Source organism: Carcharhinus amblyrhynchos, chromosome 7 (assembly GCF_965287045.1).
Source record: "Carcharhinus amblyrhynchos chromosome 7, sCarAmb.v2.hapA, whole genome shotgun sequence".
NCBI classification, from domain to species: Eukaryota; Metazoa; Chordata; class Chondrichthyes; order Carcharhiniformes; family Carcharhinidae; genus Carcharhinus; species Carcharhinus amblyrhynchos.
This window is the reverse complement of record NC_137330.1, coordinates 73,370,098-73,390,802: the sequence shown is the minus strand read 5'-3', so window position 1 is coordinate 73,390,802 and position 20,705 is coordinate 73,370,098. Positions and strand designations below refer to the sequence as shown.

Genomic DNA, 20,705 nt, shown 5'->3' with positions numbered 1-20,705 from the left:
ACAATCTACTGTCTGCATCTACCATTACATTCATCACCTCCTTTAAGATCTGAGCATGAAGTCTGTCAGGCTGCAGCTCTATCAGTCTCCTCAGTATCGCTTCACTAATTATTTTAATTTCATCAAGTTCCACTTTGATTTGTAGCTATTATTGGAATGTTTCTTGTATCCTCATTAGTGAATACAGAAGCAAAATACGTCTATTTAATCTGCCATTTCCTTATTATCTACTATAAACTCCCCATTCTCACTATGTCAAGGATCAACACTCACTTTTTTTCCTGTTTAATTACCAGTAGAAACTCTTGCTAGCTATTTTTACATTCCTTGTAGCTTCCCCTTGTATGTTAATGACCTGTGCAGGACTGCTGAAAGCTTTGAACTTGCTGGCTGGCCAACATTTATTGCCCATCCCTTGTTGCCTGAGGGCGGTTGAGAATCAAACATGTTGCTCTGGCCCTGGGAGTCACATGTATGCCTGACCAGGTAAGGATGGAAGATTTCCTTCCCTAAAGGTCATTAGTGAATCAGATGGGTTTTTCTGACAATTGACAATGGTTTCATGGTCATTGGTAGACTCTTAATTCTAGATATTTATGAGATCAGATTCTGCTAATTGCCGTGGTGTGATTCGAACCTGGGTCCCCAGAACATTAGCTGAGTTTCTGGATTAATAGTCTCACGATAATATCACTGGGCCAACACTTCCTCCTAAAACTTGCAACCAACAGGGATAGGATAGTTGTAGGAGTAACAGATGACACACACACAGACATGTTGCAAGTGAACAAAGATCTAACCCTTGAGAAAACAATCCAGATTGGTGCAATAGTCTGAACTCTGTGTGCAGCACAGGCCCATTTTAAGAGTAGAAGGTAAACTGTTGGAGAAAGGAAACCCCACAATCTCGTTAGTTAAACAGTAGAGAAACAGGGAGTGGGATTTTCTGACCCTGCCTGCCACAAGGGTGGTCTGGCCTTGCTGAAAGCCACTGAACAGATGGGTTTGGGGGTGATAGGTTGTTGGGGATAGGCAGGAATGTGGGATATCAGCTATGATCATTTTGAATGGTGGAGCAGACTGGAAGGACCAAGTAGCCTACTCCTGCACTATCAAATAAAATTTGACTTTTTTTGTGTTCATGGATGTGGACTTTGCTGGGTGGACCAGCATTGATTGTTCATCTCCAGTTACCCGGAGGGGGAGGTGGAGGTGATGAGCTGCCTCCTTGTAACAGAACGTCACAACAGATGACTAAATGCTAAGTCAAAAAATTTACTTTCAGGGAATATCTTACAAAGAGAGACGGAGAAGCTGAGGCACGGCCACAAATTAGTATTTGAGTTTAACAGCATGTTTTGTTCCAAAGCAAATAACCTGACAGCTTTTGTAGAATGAAGTAAAATTTTATTCGGAACTTTCATAAAAATCTGTTCAGACTCACCCGCGTCCCTGAATTCTTTCAAAGTTTCAAAGCAGAAGTATTTTTCATGTTGGAATCATACTTGATAACAGCTGTAATCTCCCCAAAAAGGGTGGGGGGGGGGTGGAAATCTAAGACCAATTGGATTATTAATAATAAAATACTTATAGAAGCAGCGGTGGGGGGGTACTGCAGTTTTTTTTATTAATAGCATATCTTTTAATTTATTGCAATATTAACAACGTATGGAAGTTAGGTGGCAGAGCGTATAAAATTCATTTAAGCTTATTACTTAGGAATCTTCCGCCAACAACCTCAATCCGAGTGACAATAAACATACAAAAGAGTATTTTTAAAGGGTCATTGATTGAAATGCAATTTTCCCAATGATTTGAGCTTTCGGTGGAACCCGGGACCAGGAAACGAAGGCAGTTTCTGTTTACAGGACCTGTCAGCTCTGAGTTAGGTTGTGTCGACACTGAGGCCAAGTTTCAGTGCGGATTCTCTGGCACCTGATTTTGAAAGAAACACTTCCTGTTTCCAGTTCCAAGAGGAGAAAGGTTTGCGCCTAGAAACAAAGCGAAGGCAACTGGCAGAAGTCCGTCTCAGGTCTACCCCGATCCCACTGAAAGACTTTCAACAGATCTTTGCTCGCTGCTTTTCCTCTTCTTACGAATGCCTTCCCCCTGGGAGAGAGAATAGAGCGGACCGAGTGAGGGGGGCCAGTCATGGGCAATTTCATACGGACTCACTGTGGATGTCTCAGGTGGATCTGCCCCTGTGTCTTCGACAAGCCCAAACCCAAAGAGCCGGACGGGGTGGCCGAGAACAAAATGACCATCCCGTCCCGGCCGCTGCCGCCAGAACCCGCGCCGCAGCGCAAGATCTACGTGGCTTTGTACGACTACTCGGCTCGCACTCCCGAGGACCTGAGCTTCGAAGCCGGGGAAAGGCTGGAGGTGACCGACCAGTCGCTGGACAACTGGTGGCTGGCTCGCTCACTGTGGCGAGAGGACGGCAGGCAAGGCTACATTCCCAGCAACTATGTTGCTCCAGACAGCAGCATCGAGGCAGAACCGTGAGTAGACAACACTGCGTTCAGTCCCTGTTAACCAGAAGGAAACGTCAGCATAGGGTCCTGAGCCCCACTCGCTTCCTGATTGAATATTGGGTCTGTGCCCGATTAGCTGACCTCTGCCAAGGAACAGATCAGGATATCAGAACAGTCCTGGACATCACTCAGGCTTCTGAATCCTGATCAACAACTATTGCATTTAGAAAATTGTTCTGATCCCTATGGTCTAATAAATAACCTGTTGAAATTCACTCCCTGGGCTTCATCATCACATAAATTCGGTATTGGAGTGCCGTTGGATAACTTTATCCTCTACGGTTTACTTTGCATGGTTCTTTCTTAGAATTGCATTTCAACAAGTTGTGGTTCTGAACAATGAATCTTTTGATTGACTTAGTTATGAATGAATTTTCACACAAAGGGTATGTTATCTATGAACTACTGTTATCTGGGTACATATTTTCTTTGTTATTCTTGATTTCTCTAAAAAATACAATTGCATGATTTATTGTTGAGTTGAATTGCGCTGCCCATAAACAAAATAGTTGGTGGATTATGTGCTCTAGTTGCAGTCTATTGGACTTAGTAAGCGTTTGCAAAGCAAACGTCAGTACACAGTTGCATTAATATTTGAATGGGACTCCTTTGCTATTTTAAGACAGATATTAACATGTTCCAGTGGGCTAGCAGCTCAGCTGACAAACCATTTTTTAAATTAAAAAAAACATGCATTAGTTAATTAAGTGTCAGAAACCAAACAGTTCAAGGGACTTGTTGTTGAATTTCTGGCTGTGATTGTTAAAGCACCAAATAATGAGATGTAAGTTATGAAGGGACATGAGGATGATTGTGAAACTAGGGAAAATAATTAGAAAGGTACACAAAAAGGCAATAATTGAAAACAAGTGGGAGGATATATTTTAAACAATTAACCTGGCACGTTCGTGAATGTTTCTATATATGCAGTTGCATTGCAAAACACTTCTGATTGTCAGTTTAGAGCTAAGTCAAAGTGTATCCATTGTCACAAACTTGAGATAATGTAAATTAATACCTATCCAGTATTTACTTAGCCTTCATTCGAAGTGTTGTGAATCTTTGGAATTCTCTGCAACAGAGGGGAGAGGTCACACGACACCAGGTTATAGTCCCAACTGGTTTATTTTAAATCACAAGCTTTCGGTGTGCTGTTCCTTCATCAGATGCACTCCAAAAGCTTGTGATTTCAAATAAACTTCGAAAGCTTGTGATTTAAAATAAACCAGTTGGACTATAATGTGGTGTTGTGTGACTTCTCATCTTGTCCACCCCAGTCCAACACTGGGATCTCCACATCATGTCTCCTACAGAGGTTTGAAGATGTTCCATCATTGAAACCTAAGACCAGCCATGATATTATTGAATGGCAGAGCAGGCTTGATGGATTATGTGGTCTACTCCTATTATCTTGTATCATAAGTACTGCATCAAGTATTTGAGTCGATTGCAGCCTGGGGCTTGCCTGTTTTTATTTGCCACATTGTATAAAGCCCAAGCCTGGCACTTACCAAATATTTATTTGCCAAATTGCATCTCTGATTTTAAAATGAATTACAAACATTGATAAGGGTATCCTAAATATTTCCCTATTCTCCTCTGCACTTCTGCTTATAAAAATGTACAAGCCTATTTTAGAGGGGTGAAAGAGGGAAAGATTTAGCCATTACAAATCCAGCCGCTTTAATGTGCTCTGTTTTGTCATCTCAATTGCCTCTTCACATATGATATTCCTTAATGAGGATTAAGTCTTAAGTTTACAGGAGCTCATTTGCCTTCAAGTGCTACTTAACAAATGACTCAGGGAGTGATTAGGAATATTTCCTTGACTGTGTAAGCAAGTTAGAGTACGTTGCCAAAATTGGTAATTGTCAGTGCTGATCAGTGACTACATTCTTTTTACTGAAAGTGGTGGATATCTCATACCATAATCAAGGTAAAGGGAAGTATAGATTCATCAGGTTTCACTCTACAGGTTATGCAGTGTATTACAATTCATGCCGAGTCGTAGTTACTATGGCAACATGCACTTTGACATTCATGTTGTTGTGATGGCACAAGCTCCAATTTTCCTTCCCTCACCTGGAATCTGTATTGCTCTTACTGCTTGGCATTGGTGTGTTTTGAAACAGTTTGGAGGCTGATATTCAACCTGTTTGGCAATGTTATGAATGTACCTTCCTTGGCCATCAAGATTTTGAGTGGGACTTGAAACTGTAGCTTCAAGCTTAAAAGGAGGAACACTATCTACTGCACCTCAAGACCATCTCGTAACTTTGTGAGCAATGGTAACATTGGTAATGCTAACTGTTGGGGGAGTCCAAGAAGAAGCAATGGAAATTATTAGTGAGAAAATGAGTGAAATTTTGCCTTGAATCTATAAACATGTTTCTAGAGTCTGTGATTACCCAGTGCACATCATTTGATGGATTTAACCAATTCACTCACAAAATATCCCAATTTCTTTGAAAGAGAATTGCAAGTTGGTACAGCATATAAACACTAATGCTAAATGCTTTGTTTATCTCCCTTTGCCCAATCCCACTCCTCTGCTGGCTTGCTTTCTCCTTTAATGTTTTTCAAGCAGCTATCCTCTTTTTTTAAAAAAATCACAGATATTGCAGTAGTTACAGCTTGAGACAGAGAATTTCACATTCTAATTGTAAATTCTAAATATTTTTAATTTCCACATTATTCAAAATTATCCTTCCTTATTATCATGCCCTCCTTTTGGCTACTGATAATTTTCTTTGCTTTAGCGGAGAAAACATCCTTAGTCTCTCCACTCTCGTTTCATGACAGCAATTCTTCAAACTTGCTAACTTCTCAGTGAATCAGAACTGCAACATTTCTGTTGCATTTATGTATTTTGTTATGGACAAGGGAGAGAGACAGAATGCCCCCATTAATTCTTCGAACTTTCAGTTCGTAATGAGTGGTTTAATTATGGTGAGGCAGAGATATGTTTCCCACACCCTGTTTATATATCATCTTTTTTTTAAACAAAATCACTAGTAGTACACTTCCTTGGATTTTTAAATCCATTATCTTGGAAAAGTTTTACTATGACTACATATACATACCATATACAAAAGAAAAAATACAGCAAGAGAATAGGGTTTCACTTCTGTGAATATTAAAACCATACAGATGAGTTCACAGTTCACATTATTATCAGAATCCAGTGAGAGGGATCCTGTCACTCAACTGTTGGCATTGGGCATATAAAAGGTTGGGGGATCAATGGGGGAATCATAGGTTGACATGAGTTGGCATTAAATTGGCATATAGGGTATGAGGGGCCATGGAAGCTGGGTAGAGGGGAATAGGTTGGCACTGAGGGTAGGATGGGCTTTGTGGAGTGCAGATGGCATGAGTTGGCAGGGATGGGGCATGGAGAGTGTTTGGAGGGTGTGAGGAGCGAGGGCTTGTGGGCTGTTTTTGATTTTGCCGTTTATGTTTTTAACAACTGGGACATAGTCCTGGAGGACCAAGATGACCTCTGAATTGGCTGAGCAATTGTATTAAATTGCTACAAATAGTCAATAAGGAATGATACTGGACAGATCATCCAGCTTCGACTTAGGCACCAGAAACAACAACACTCTAGCCATATGATCCTGCCAAGTCCTCCTTAGTGTTGGCACCATTTGGAGGAAGCACTGAGTGACAAGGATACAGGGTGTACCCTGGGTGGGTAATTTCAGTACCTATCACCCAGTGTGGCTTGGTAGCAGAACTCCTGGCTGAGTTGGCTGTGTGTGAAAGGAAATAGCTGCTAGACTGTGTCTGCAATAACTGGTGAGGGAAAAGCCTACTTGACTTTTTCCTCACCAATCTACCTGTTGCAGCTGCATCTGTCCATGACAGTATTGGTGGGAGTGACCACTGTACAGTACTTGTGGAGATAAAGAAGCCCCTGTCTTAACATTAAGGATTCCTTTCATTATGTTGAGTGGAAATATTATCATACAAAATGGGATAGATTTTCAACAGATCTAGCAAGTCAAGATTGGACATCGATGAGGTGCTGTGGGCCATCGGAAGCAGCAAAAAATGTATCCAAACACAATCTATCACCTCATGGCCCAGCATATCCCACATTCTACCATTATCTCCAAGCAAAGTTTATTGAAGAGTGCAGGATGGCATATCAGAAGGACCAGGCATAAAAAAATGAGGTGTTAACCTCATGAAGCTACAACACAGCACTTCAGAGCTAAGTGAACCCACAACAAACAGATCAGATCTAAGATTTGCAGTCCTGCTACATCAATGTGGACAATTGAACAACTAACACAAGGCTCCACAAATGTCTTTATCCTCAGTGAAGGGGGAGCCCAGCTCATCTGCCCCATGGTGGTGTTCACCACCACCTGCTGAAGGGCAATTAGGGATGGGCAATAACAGCTGACCTAGTCAGGGATGCCCACATCTTTGAAAGAATAAAGTAATGACATTGGTTCAATTTATTCGCGCACGCATCATTATTATTTGTTGAAACTAGCTTAATCAGAGAGCAAAATATCCTGGCACACCTCACTGGCATAAATTGATGGTTTCTGGGAAGTTGGGGGGCATTCCGTTATTCTGCAGAACTGATTGTGTTTTTGCATTCATTCTTTATTTTTTATTGTAATCTGTGGGACGTGGCTGAACTCACACACTCAGCTGGCCCTCCATTCTATACGTTTTAAAGGATATTGCTCAAGATCACTTTCTCACTGAAGTATTTGAAATGTGATAGGTGAACTGAAATTCGTATAGGAATCTGCCAGTCAACACCCTGAGATGGGCCCACATGTGGATTGTATTGACTCTGTCTTTTCTGCCCCTCATTTCCTTATCACGACTGACTGTTCCCAACACACACTGGTGGGAGGCTCTTCCCTCTTCCACTTCTCCATGCTCTTATCCTCACTCCACACACCACACTCCTTATCTTGCTGAGCTTCCATGGAAGTTGCCATTCTCCTGCTCCCTGTCTTTATATTGCAGAGTCCAGTAGGGAAATGCAAAGCCAATTGTTGCATGCCACAAGTAAACAAACCTGAACTGGGTGCCACAGATTCTGTTGCGCTGCTGACTTGACCTTGAAGGTAGAACATAATTAAAAATAGCTTTAAGCTAATAAGTACTCATGGCATGCAAATGTATTACAGATGGGAAGCTGCCATTGAACAGTGTGAGGCCTACCATGCCATTAACATATCATTGGCTTAATCTCTGCATCTCAGACTGCTGTTGGGAAATTAATATTTTAGCTCCTGCCTAATTCAGTCACCCCACATGCTACGTTTCCTGCTCTTGCAGGATCCATAAAATCTACCAGCCTGCTTAGAAACACGCTTCCAGATTGATTAACATGAGAATACAGAACAAAAAATTGTTGTTTGAATAGAAGGTTAAAATTGCATAAGCCAATTAAATATTATAAACATGTTGCACAGCTGGTAACAAAATACTAATTGTGTATCCATCTCTCTGGAATTGTTCTATATAAAGCTATATTGGTGTTGAAAAAATACTTTTCACAAAGGAAACAAGGCACTAGCTGTTGGCTAGATTTGAATTACCTTTCTTGATTCAACTGCTGTTTCTTTTATTGGTTACCTTATACATGAAATTGGCCAGAGAAACAGGGGTGATGCACATAAATCTTGTTGCCTCTGTTGTTACGTTCCTGAACCATGCTCTGACAGAGTGAGACTCCTTTTTCAGAGTTGCACCTCATGATTTTCTGGTTCTGGTGTTAATACAAGTGAGAATCCAAAGTTTCATTATTCTGCAGCAAGTTACAAGACACAAAGTGAAATAAGTAAGAAAAATAAACAAAGCAGGTGGGGAAAATTATGAGAGAAATTACTTGAGAGCCAACAACAATATACATTAAAAGAACTGTTCAAATGTAATTAAAGATGACCATCTGTTTCAGGTAGGAGGGGTAAGCAGCCTAAGCAAGTGCAGAAGAGTGTGGAGAATTGACTTGATAAGATTTTGAACAATGTTTCAAAGATCCAGAGGTAAAACAAAGTAAAGTAGGCAAGATGTGGTCCAGAAGTATGATGCGTACAGCTGAAAGCTCTGCTGCCAAGCGAGGATGACTAGGATGGACAGGATGCAGAAGAAACTAAGGTCAGATGATTGTAGGAAATGTGCCTGGAATTGAATCACCCAAAAAATCCAAATTAATAGTAATCAGAAGGATAAAGAGAGAGTTCAAATGAAATTTAGCTGTACCAAGGGCAGCAGTCAGAAGTCTTTTCACTATTATATAGCAAGAAACTTATAAAAGAATAATTAAAGGTGCACATTGACTTTGAACTAAAAATAACGAACTTACAGAAGGATTCATCGGGCAAGGCATTATTAGCAAAGCATCCATTATAAAACATTCTGATGTGGAGTTACTGACATTGGATTGGGGTAGGCACAGTAAGTCGTCTCACAACACCAGGTTAAAGTCCAACAAGTTTATTTGGCAGCACAAGCTTTCGGAGTGCTGCGCTGTCATCTGGCATAGTTAATATTGAGGCGAACTGTGACGAAATACAAGACACCAACATGCTTGCTGATGTATAAATGAAAAGTGAATTTTATTGTAACTATTCTGTAATGGTACATCCTAGGAGGGATAAGCAGGCCACCTATTTGGAATATAGTTTCAGTAGGGTACAAGCGCAAAGAAATCACGGAATACAGATTCACAAATCATGCAAAAGTAGCAATACAGATTAACAAAGTCATAAAATTACCAACAAAGCACTGGAATTAATTTCTAAGTTCTAAAGGGATGGAATTCAAAAACAGATAAGTTAATGTTAAACTTGCTAAGTATCTTGCTTAGACCACATTTAAAGTATTGTGCACAGTTTTGTTCTGAATATTATTTTAAGGATATAGAAGCATTGGAGAAAGTAGAATGTGAAACTTTCTACACATTGAATGTTTGAGGTCCAGTTGCCAACTCTGATTGAATGTATTTCTGAAGGTTTCAGCAATGATTTTCCATCTCCAGCTGCCTTGTTCACAAGAACATCTAGAAGAATAATCTTGAATTCTTGGAAAGTCCAGAATAATTTGGGATGTTTCCAAACTCAGTGGTAGGAAAGATATTAGAATCTTTGTCAAAGATGCAATGGCAAAATATCTTGAACCCTGAAAGCAACAGAGTAATCGGTGAGGTTGAGGTGAGCAGCTTTTATGTATTTGAAAGGAAGCTAGATAATTACAAATGGCTGCACAGAATATTCATTAAAGGAACATATTGTAAAGAGAATGAAATGTTGGTAATGTGGATTGAGTGAGGATTTGATGGAGAGGGGCAAAGTGGTGCTGCTTTTTGCTTTTAATACTTAGTAATTTGACTAAGCTTGAGGTAATAAGTACTTAAAATTTTATCCAGCTGTTTAACATTTAATGCAACTTAAGGTGTAGAACAAACTTAAAAAAGTAGGTAGAAGTAAACTAAACTAAGATTGCTGCAGCCAGGTCTATGTTTGGACCACAGTATTTGGATAGTCAGGTTGACCTGAGGGAATGCATTTGCAGTAACTGTTTCCAGCTCAGAATTACTAAGCTGAGTTTGAGACATTCTGGTACGTAAGGGTGAAGTAGGAGCATCTGGAGAGTTTATTCCTGAACTCACTCATATCTTGTAGCGAGGTCAAGTTCCGAATGGGTTGGTTTGACTAATGGCACAAAGATGATTTGGTGAATGAGGATCCACAGAAACTGATCCTATCCGACTGGTATAATGTACTTGCTACCTTTGAGAACAAGATAAAGATTTTCAGAAGGACAGAGAGACTGCTGACATTGACATCCTGAACCAGGAAGCTGTCAAAGGGGAGAATATGGAGTTCAAGGGGAACGTAAAGTGATAGTTATAGGGGCTTCAGCAATTAGGAGAAAAGATGGCATCCTTATGAAGCATGATCTCACAGGATATGTTGCTTATCTGGTGCCAAGGTGATGTCTTAAACTGATTTGAAAATATATTGGAGGGAAAGGATTCAGTGATTGTGCTCCATGTTGGAGGTTCTGTTTTGAGACTGCAAGAAGCTAAGCTAAAGAACAAGATCCCAAGGGTTGTAATCTCTGGATCATAGCATTGCTAGTGATGATTGAGAGTAAACCAAGGGAGGTGGTAATTTTTCAAATGAATTTGTTCTGTTTCTTTTATGGACAGAACATTTCTGAGCAATTTTCTGTACTCTCTCTCAGTCTATCCAATCAGGGTTTTAACATGCAAACTGGTGTCACCAAAGTATTGTTCCCTGATTTATATCCTTTCTTTCAACCTTGAAGTTCTGCACAATGGGCATTGCCCTTCATCTTAATAGAAAAACATGCTCCATCGCATCACCTTTTTTGTTCAACAGTGCTTGCTGTTAAAGCCTGGCAAATAATTGGTTCTTAGCACATGGTTTAGAACAATTATTCCATGGAATCATGGTTTTTGACTGGATCCAAAGGCTGACCATCATCCACTCCCCTTCTCAACGTGTAACTACCGCACCCGTTAAGACTCTCTCACTTTCCCACCTAGGTCTGACCACCTACCACTCAAGCTTTGATCACTCCAATCTTTGACTCTCCCCAGACATTGGATTCCCCTCCCCCGAACCCCAAATCTCTTTCACTTATTTTAGATACTTAGCTGCTCCCTGGCCTGGTATTTCACTGCACCTTTCAACTTTCCTGGTTTAAAGCAACTAGCGGTATGAAAAATCACTCACGGCCTCTTCACTCCAATTGTCCTGTGTTTCGATGCTGGGCACTAGGCACCCCCTGCACCACTGGGAACTTGCCCAACCTAAGTTGGAAGGTTGGATGAGACTACTAGGGTAAAAAAAAACACAAAACAAATTGGCCATAGAGTGACAATATGATGCTGATTGCCACTCCAAGGAAGAACAAGTCCAATATATCTGTTAAAATGTCTTGCCACATTCTTGATATCTTACTTATCAATTCAGTTTCAGTTATTTTGCATTTAGTTTCAATGTGGGATTCAACCATATCTCCCCAATCCAATTTTAAAACCTTAACTAAAATGTCAACATGTGTCCAATTACGATCGGGCTTTTCAAAAATAATGGCTAACCTTTGCTTCAAATACTTTCTTTCTGTTTATTATAATTGTTTGATGATTTATAGCACTGGAAAATGGGTATGAAGGGATGTATTTAACTTGATAATGATGAGGCTTTGCAAAGGGCAAATACACTTTGCTAGAACTTCAATCTTATCATGCTTGAGCAATTGGGCATAACCAATCACAGAATCCTTACAGTGCAAAAGGAGACATATATTGTACCAGAAAGTATAGCATGTGTAGAAGTTATAAATTTCAATGTGGTTGATAACAGTTGAATTCTAATAATCTCATATCAATCATAACATTAAATTTACTTATGGATACTGATCTTTTGTGATATTACATTCCTGCATATTTAAGGTAGTTACATGGACACTGGAATGACGTGGATTCAAAGGAAGTCACAGAAGCGCAGAAGTTCCCCGTTGGGTGCAGGCAAACCTGGCATACAAGAGCCACTCAAAACTGTTATTAAACCCTTAGTGTTGTTAGTCTCTTAATTGTCAGTTATTACAAACTGGTAACTGCAACATTTACCGTATACTGTGCAATATATAGTACTACAGTTAGGAATGAAATAACTGGAAAGATGTTATTTCAATCTGACATGCAGAGCCTCCAACAAGTAGCCTCTTATTTCAAATAATTTTAATTCAAATTATTGGCTGAGTAAAATGTTTTAAACTATTACATTCTGTCTCTTCTGTGATATTTGAATTGTTGCCTTGGCCAAATGTTAGCCAGGACCTCTCCCACAAAGGAAGGTTGCTGTGAGGAGTGAATAAAATTAAAATCATATTGACGCATTTGGAAGTGAAAGTTCACCAAGTTAGAGCAATGCAAGGATAATTTTATTCTGCAGCAGTGTGTCCCATGGAAACAAACATAGAAAACAGTTATAATTATTTGAGGAACACACCATAAGAAAATATGCTATGATTCCAGCTGTCCTCGCTTACTGATGTACAACCCAGAATCTTTCATCTTTTGCATGTCAGGTGACACTGACGGATCAAAGACAAAGTCATTATCTTGTATCCCTTATGAGCTTAATGACATTTTTACTAAAAATATTAAACAGCTCTTCTCCTAAATTTCTCATACAGAACTACTCATTCATATGCTGTAATGTTAAATTAATGGAAGTCCTTGGCTTGTGTTTCATGGAGAACACAGAGCAGATTGTTTGATTAGCAGGCTTAAAAAGCAAACAATGGCTCTGGCAGTGTTTGCTGAAAGAAATGTTTAAGTAAAGAGAACATGTTGCTTAACACTGGGTGTTCCCATTAAGGAGCTTCTTCTGTACAATTGGCAATAGCTTAGAGCATTATTGTATAGTGCTTCTGCATTGGATTGCAGGGAATGTTTTATTTAACTCAAATTAAAACATCAAAGAACCAATTTGTGATTTTGTGTATACTTTTCTTATTAAAGTTTATTCTCAAACAATATGTGCAAGGATAGTCCTGATTGACAATTGTTTGTTTTAAATGGTTCACCTTGGTATTCTTGTAAAATCCATTAGGAATACTACTTTTTTCAGTTTTCTGTGTTACTCTTCAAATATCAAGCGCTACTTCCTTCTGTATATGCCTCAAGGCCTTACCTCCTACTGAAGAGATTAAGAAATGATCTATGGAAGAAAAATGTGAAACTACAGTTCTGCCATTGAATGAGGAAATGGATTTTCTCAATTAATGGAAAGGAAGAGAGCCAGTCTCTCACTTTTTACCTGGTAGTGTTTTGTCCCAAAAGTAGAAAAAAGTCACTCAAACCAACTTTCCCAAATGCAGAAAAGCAACGTGCAAAAATTACCTCCCTGAGCCTGGAAAGATTACTGTGTGCAATGTAAAAATTTCTGCAGTTCATTAGGCCAGTAACTGGCAGCACTGTCTGATCTTAAACTTGGTAAGAATTGAATCAAAATTTGCTAAAACATAATTATATCCCCCACCGTGTGCGTGTTTACCATTTTGTAGCTAGAACTGGCTTCATAAGCCAGGCATATTGAATGTGGGATGGATAATCAGTCTGTGAGCTGATCTCAGCAGGGGATGAGAACAGTGAACTGAAACAGAAGTAGTCAAAGGTTACTGAAAATCTAATCAGTAATGCTGGCAGCAAATGAGCTTATGTGGTTCTTACTTGAGGACATTGCCTGTTTTTTGAGGGTCTCTGCTTGGTGGATGCAGGAAGGAATTGCATCAAAAATCACCATGACTCTTTTTGCTCAGTCCCCATTTGCTAGTATTTTCAATGGCGTTATCCCCACATTAACAGGATCCCAATATAGTTTTGAGATACTGATTGGCTGAGCATGAACGCATTGAGATGAATTTAGTAGTGGGTGGATGGGGTTCTGCCACTGGGCCCAAAGCAGGGTGTGGGGGTGTAATGCAGAGCGAACCTGCTTTGGCTATCTTTGGGACTGGGGTTGGTGGTACCTTGTCAGTATCAGCCAGTTAATTGCTGCCATTGGGTGGATTGAAGACAACAACTCTCTGCAAGAGCTGCTGACCCAGCAGAGAAACAGGCTAAAGCGATATCTCTTGCCCACCCGCCCTCACCCACCCCCCAGGAATAAACACAGCACCCATTTCAAAAATCGTGTACCAAAGAGCTATCGACAAACCAAGATCTAGCAAGAATTATAGCATCATAGAATCTTTACAATACAGAAGGAGGCCATTCGGCTCATCGAGTCTCTACTGACCATACTCCCACCCGGACTCTATTTCCATAACCCCACACATTCACCCTGCTAATTCCCTGACACTATGGTCAATTTAGCATGGCCAATTAACCTAACCCACCCATCTTTGGACAGTGGGAGGAAACTGGAGCCCCAAAGGGAACCCATGCAGACACGGGGAGAAGGTACAAAATCTACACACACAGTGACCCAAGACTGGAATGGAACCTGGGTCCCTGGCGCTGTGTGGCAGCAGTGCTAATCACTGTGTCATCGTACCGCCCATAATAGGCTTGCATTAACACTGCATTGAAGTTACTGTGAAAATTCACTAGTTGCCACACTCCGGGGTCTGTTCAGTTACAGGAGAACTTAGCACGGCCAATCCACCTAACCAGCATGTCTTTTGGACTTTGGGAGGCAACCAGAACAGGCACGAGGAGAATGTGCAGATTCCACACAGACAGTGACTTAAGCTAGGAGTCGAACCCGGTGCCTGAATCTGAGGAAGCATGCTAACCACTGTGCCATAATGCCATCCCATCTTTTACATATTCCCCTGCTCCAAGGACGAGATAACTTTAATCAGCTGGATGCTTAATAATGAATGCCTTGAAGACAAGTAAAAGACTTCTAATTGTATTCTCATCTAACTTTTAGTTGGACTCTAATGTTCCTACTTCTGATACCAGAATGAAAGTAACCTTGTGTCTTTTATCTTTTCTCTCCGGTTTAGTGGGTAATAAACTTGCTCGTCCTTTGACGTGAGAAAATTGTGTCAATTGGCTTCTTATCTTTCACTGCATAGATGGTGAAAAAGACATCTATGGGGTAAAGCAATTTAAAAACCATTGTTGTGAGCAACCGGGGAGCCTGTTCCCTCTTTCTCACCTGGTCGTGCATACTGATGACTTCCTACCCAATGCCACTTTTGGAAAGTGGAGCCACGAGGTTGGGGGTGGTTACTCAATCTCGCCCCACTGTCTCCCACCAGTCTGTGCCAGAAAGTTGGCAGACTACCAATGGACTTAAGATTTCAAAAGTATTTTGTAACATCTTCACATTCTGCAACAACATTTGGGATCGGCTGATTTACATCCTAATGGAAGTTAATAAAATGCACTTCAATCTTGCTGTTGCAGTTCAATTCGCACTAAATCTCTACCTGACAAGTCATATTACAATCTATAAACCATTCTCTATTATTTCCACTGAATTATTGCAAGCAGGATTTTGATACCTTCAAATGCTTTACAGCTAACCTATCAAGAAAATTGCCTTCTTGCTTAAATCTGTCTTGGCAGCATCATTCACTGTAGCTGCTTGGCAGTGTACTTAATGAAACCTCATCTTGTGTAAATTGCACATTTCAGCTAATGTTATTACATCAGCTGTGAAGATGATGAACTGAAGAGCAGAAACACATCTTGTGTGTTTATTTTAATGAAGCACATCTCAGCACCTAGCCTGGATTGATTTTGTACCATGCTCAATGACATGGCATTTCTGTCAACCGCAAGGTTGAATCAATCCCTAAATTATACCGAGACTTACTTTCTCCATGTTGTAGATTTGTTTTGCAGCAAATTGGTTTATTAAAGGTGATTTGAAGATTATAGTAAGTGAGTTTGTGCTCAAGGTAATGAGAGATAACCACGCTGCTGAATCTTGGATTATCCTCTGACCTTCCAGTTACAAATATTATTTAACTTCAAATAAAATTGGAAATTGCCAGTTGCTTTAAGAGTTTTGAATCCTGGCACTCAAGATCTGATTGCAAAATATATCCTTATTTGTCAAACATCAGAACTGCAAACCACCTTGGCCTACAGTGAAAATGAGAATGTTGCACTGATTTACAATGTATTGATCGCAAGTACACCTATCAATTGAGACAAAGCTGGAATCATTTTGATGGCAGTACTAACTGTAACATTGTAGCAATTTAACTTAAAATCTGGTGTAAACGAAAATCTACCAAACTGAATACGCCATGATGTGGAGTTGCCGTTGTTGGATTGTGGTACGCACAGTAAGTAGTCTCACAACACCAAGTTTAAGTCCAACAAGTTTATTTTGTAGCGCAAGCTTTCTGAACACCGCCCCTTCATCAGGTGAGTCACCTGATGAAGGAGCGATGCGCCAAAAGCTTGTGCTACCAAATAAACCTGTTGGACTTTAACCTGATGTTGCAAGACTACTTACTGAAACTGAATAAGTTCAGGCACAGTTAAAATCAGAGAGTATTTATATCACAGAAGGAGCACATCTACCTTGTTCAACTTCCAGACATGTAGCCATGATTGAAAATAGTAATGCTTAATAGTTTAAAGTGTTGCAAATTATAAGGTTGAGGAAATAGCTTTGGGGTTGCAAGATTCAGGTCAAACGTTTATTCATGTTGCGTTCTGAACCTCTTGATTATCCTCCAACTTTGTTATGATCTCATGCATTATTGTAAAGATATCTGTTTACGTAATGAATCAAGTGACTTAACCAGTTAATACACGTGCTTTTCCCTCATATAACGTAGTTTTATTTACTTTATTTTGAATTAATATTTGTGTTGGATTAACAAGTATTTTACCGACGCTGAGTACGAATTTGCCAAATTATTAGCAATGAAATGAGTCACTTTAAAGACACTTGGGAGATGCAAAATATAATTCTAACATTGTCTCAGTGGAAAAAGTGAAAGTGGCAAATCCATCCACATATAGCCTGATACCAGAACAGTGAAAAGTCTGACAACACCAGGTTTAATTCCAACCGATTTATTTGATAGTAAAGTCACAAGCTTTCAGGGTTTGTCCCTTCGTCAGGTGAATGACAAAGGGACAAACCCCGAAAGCTTGTGAGATTACCATCAAATAAGTCGGTTGGAATTAAACCTGGTGTTGTCAGACTTCTTACTGTGTTTACCCCAGTCTAATGCCGGCATCTCCACATCATGACCAGAAGAGTGACCGAAGGGTGACATGATAGATTAGTAGTTAGCACTACTGTCTGTCAGTGCCAGGGACCCAAGTTCAATTCCAGCCTTGAATGACTGTTTATGTAGAGTTTGCACATTCTCCCTGTGACTGCGTGGATTTCTTTTGGGTACTCTGATTTCCTCCCATACTCCAAAGATGTGCAGGATAGATGGATTGGCCATGCTAAGTTGCGTCTTAATGTCCCAAGATACCTCTTAGTGTCCCAAGATAGATGGATTAGCCATGGTAAAAGTGTAGGGTTATGGGTATTGGATGGGGGAAATTAGTCTGAAAAATGAGTGAAAGAGTATTCTAAAAATCAACCTGAAATTGAGATGGGTATGAAAATAATGGAATTGCAGAATTGTTTCAGCACAGGAGGAGGCCATTCAGCCCATTGTGTCTATGCTGGCTCTGCACAGGAGCAGGTTACATTGAGATTATTTCTACAGAGATACCCCATGCCACAATCTGGCTGTAGCTGCAACAGAAACAGCAGGAGACTGAGAATGCCGATGGAAATTTTATTCACCCTTATATGAATTTTAGAAACAAAAGCTGGCACAGTGACTAACACAGTAGAATACAACAATGCAAGTTCTTGCTGGAATCATTTACATATTGTTCACAATTCTAGCCACTCAGTATATTTCACTCGTCAGCATAATTTTCTTTACATTTATTCCTGAAATGTGAGTGTTGCCTGCAAGGCCAGTAGTTATTGTCCATCTCTCAGTTCCTGTGAGAAGGTGATAGTTGTCAGGAAAATATTGGTGTCATGAAAATATCAGCAAAATCCAAGAAATTGGAGTATTTTGTGCTGGTAATATTCAGTTATACATTTTAAACTGTGTGAAAACATAAGATAAATAAAACAGAAACAGAATGGCATTGTGAATGGAACTGGTGCTTTTGGTATGTTGATGAGACCCACAACACAGAAAACAGATGTTCACCAAAGGTAGATTAGGGGGATAGAACATGTATAGATTTTGTGATGATACTGTGTCTTTAAGAAATGTATTTGTGCCATGTTTCTTGTGAGGGGACTGTTTTATGCTTCAATTCTGATTACAGCGTTAATTGTCTACAACTAACAACTCACATGCTGATAGTGCAGAAGAATAATTGCTCCTAGTTATTCGGGTGTTTGTTTTAATCTGAGTGAATACATTTTTGTAAATTTTAGGGCTATCCTCTAGAGTTTCAAGGTCGGGTTTAATTGGGTTGATTGACAAGATGAGAAAATCATATGAATGGACGGTGCTAGATTTGCAGAGTGGAAAGCAGGAGCAACTCTTTCTCTTTGTCTCTCTCTCTCTGGAAATTGAAGCTTGGAACTTGCTAGAAAATAGGTATCTCTCCACAGAGGCTTGCAAAAGGCGTTTTCTCGCCATCACACTTTCTCGGGAGTTCTGTTTGAAGACAGGTTTTTCTCTGGAGGCTGCTGTCTGAGAGTCAGAAGACTCTATCTCTGACTAGAGGTATTAAAAGGCAGGAGAACTAGCAACTCACATTCCCCAATATGTTTTTGCAAACTGATTCTGAAGAGGAGTTTACTTCTATTTGGAATATTGCTCAAATTGAAACTAATAGAGATAACTAGCAGTTAAGAATTATACCTTGTCATGTTGAAGTATTTCAATTGGTCAAAGTTATGCATATTCTTTTTGTTGTAGTTAAACTATATTGTTAAATAAAATTTGTTTTAATTAAAGCTCCCTGGTGGGAAATAAAATCACACTTGGAGTGAAATACTTTACGTTCACGCTAATGTCAAAATCAAAAATAGTTGGGGTCTAGTCTGATTTAATCATATGCCTTGGAATTTCTGGTCCCTAAGAAGTTAAATGAGTTGTTAAGAGTTCAAAAGAAAGGGATAGAAGTGATGAAAAAGAGGTGTCATAGGTTCATAAAGTGAATTCACTTTGTTTTTAGACTCACAAATGCTATAATCAAGAGGTGAAGCTAAATAAATCTGGGGAAGCATAATTCTAAAGAAGCTATGTCAGACCAGAGGGGAAATACATATTTAAGAAGATTCCTAAAACTATGCAGAGAGCTGCTGTTTTGGAGATTTCAATCAACATCTGCAGCAGTTGTTTTAACTTCCTGCAAACAATGTGAGTTAAGAAAATGTGATTTGAAAAGCAAGCTGCTTGTTTACCTCACAAGCAACCTCAAAAGATGTAACTCGCTGTGTGTTGACATTTATTGGATTGTCATTGATCTTAGCACCTATAAGATATTGTGGAACAGTTTGGGGGGAGTTCGCTGTGGAGATGGTTAAGATTGGAACTGTTTAAATTAATGATGCTGTGTATAGATATTGTCTTAGTTAGGCATACTTCTAAGTTTATTGTTGTATTTCTTAATAAATATTTCTTTTATTAAAAGCATCACAAAAAGTTTGGGATATCATTCTGTGGATTTAAAACCTTTCCTCATGAAATGCCAAACTGCAGAAGAACAGGGTAGAATTTTATGGCCCTGCAATGATGGGCTGGAGCCATAAGATGTGGCGGACCATTGAAAAGTCCATTGAATTTGTTGGAACCAGAAAGTCCTGTTGCGATAAAATTCAACCCACAACTGAGGGCAGTTGTTTGAAGTTTCCCTTGTGGAATTTGGACAACTCTGCGTTTACCACCAGACGTATCCTTAACATAGTGAGTTGCATTTTTTTTGGACTTCTGGGATCCACAGTGCTATTAGAGAGGGTGTTCTGTGATTTTGACCAAACAACTGAGATGGAATTACAATATAGTCATGAATAAGGATGTTGTGTGACTTGCAGTTGGTGATTTTTTTCCATGTGCCTGGTGCCGCTGTCCTAGGTGGTAGTGGTGATGGGGTTTAGAAGCTGGTGTGGAAGATGCTGGGCACATAAGCTGGCCTTTCTAGCAATATTCCCATTCCAGGAATTAATAATCTATAATGCTGTAACATGTATACTATTGCATTAAACTTGATATGTGCAGTGTGCATTTTTTTTAGGAAAAGCTCAGAAGTATCTGTTATTCCTAAAGGCGATCCTGTGATGAGTATTTTCAATACTAAAGTCATGATATGCACAATAAGCTGTTTTCTTACACTGTTAATGCTAATCAATTGTAACTGCTAGTTGAGATTTTAATTTTTAATAGCTATGAAACAGAAGAGTGTAGTGAGAGACATAAAGCAAAGCTTACAGGCAACTTTTTTCTTCTTTTGTTTCACAAAGTTTCACAATATCTATTTATTAATGTCACAAGTAGGCTTACATTTAACAGTGCAATGAAATTATTGTGAAAATCCCCTATTCATCACACTCCGGTGCCTGTCCGGGTACACTGAGGGAGAATTTAGCATGGCCAATGCACCTAACCAGCAAGTCTTTCAGACTGGGGAGAAGCCAGAGG

At 39.6% G+C, this 20,705-nt stretch overlaps 1 protein-coding gene across 1 annotated transcript in view; it reads left to right on the top strand.

The window, feature by feature from the left end:
• The first annotated feature begins 1,711 nt into the window (after nucleotides 1-1,711).
• The window catches only part of frk (fyn-related Src family tyrosine kinase), a 99,364-nt gene continuing 80,370 nt past the window's right edge, over nucleotides 1,712-20,705 (top strand). The window contains exon 1 of the mRNA XM_080192577.1: nucleotides 1,712-2,501. Coding sequence (XP_080048703.1) covers nucleotides 2,152-2,501 — 350 coding nt within the window. The 5' untranslated portion in view covers nucleotides 1,712-2,151. The remainder of the gene's footprint in view (nucleotides 2,502-20,705) is intronic.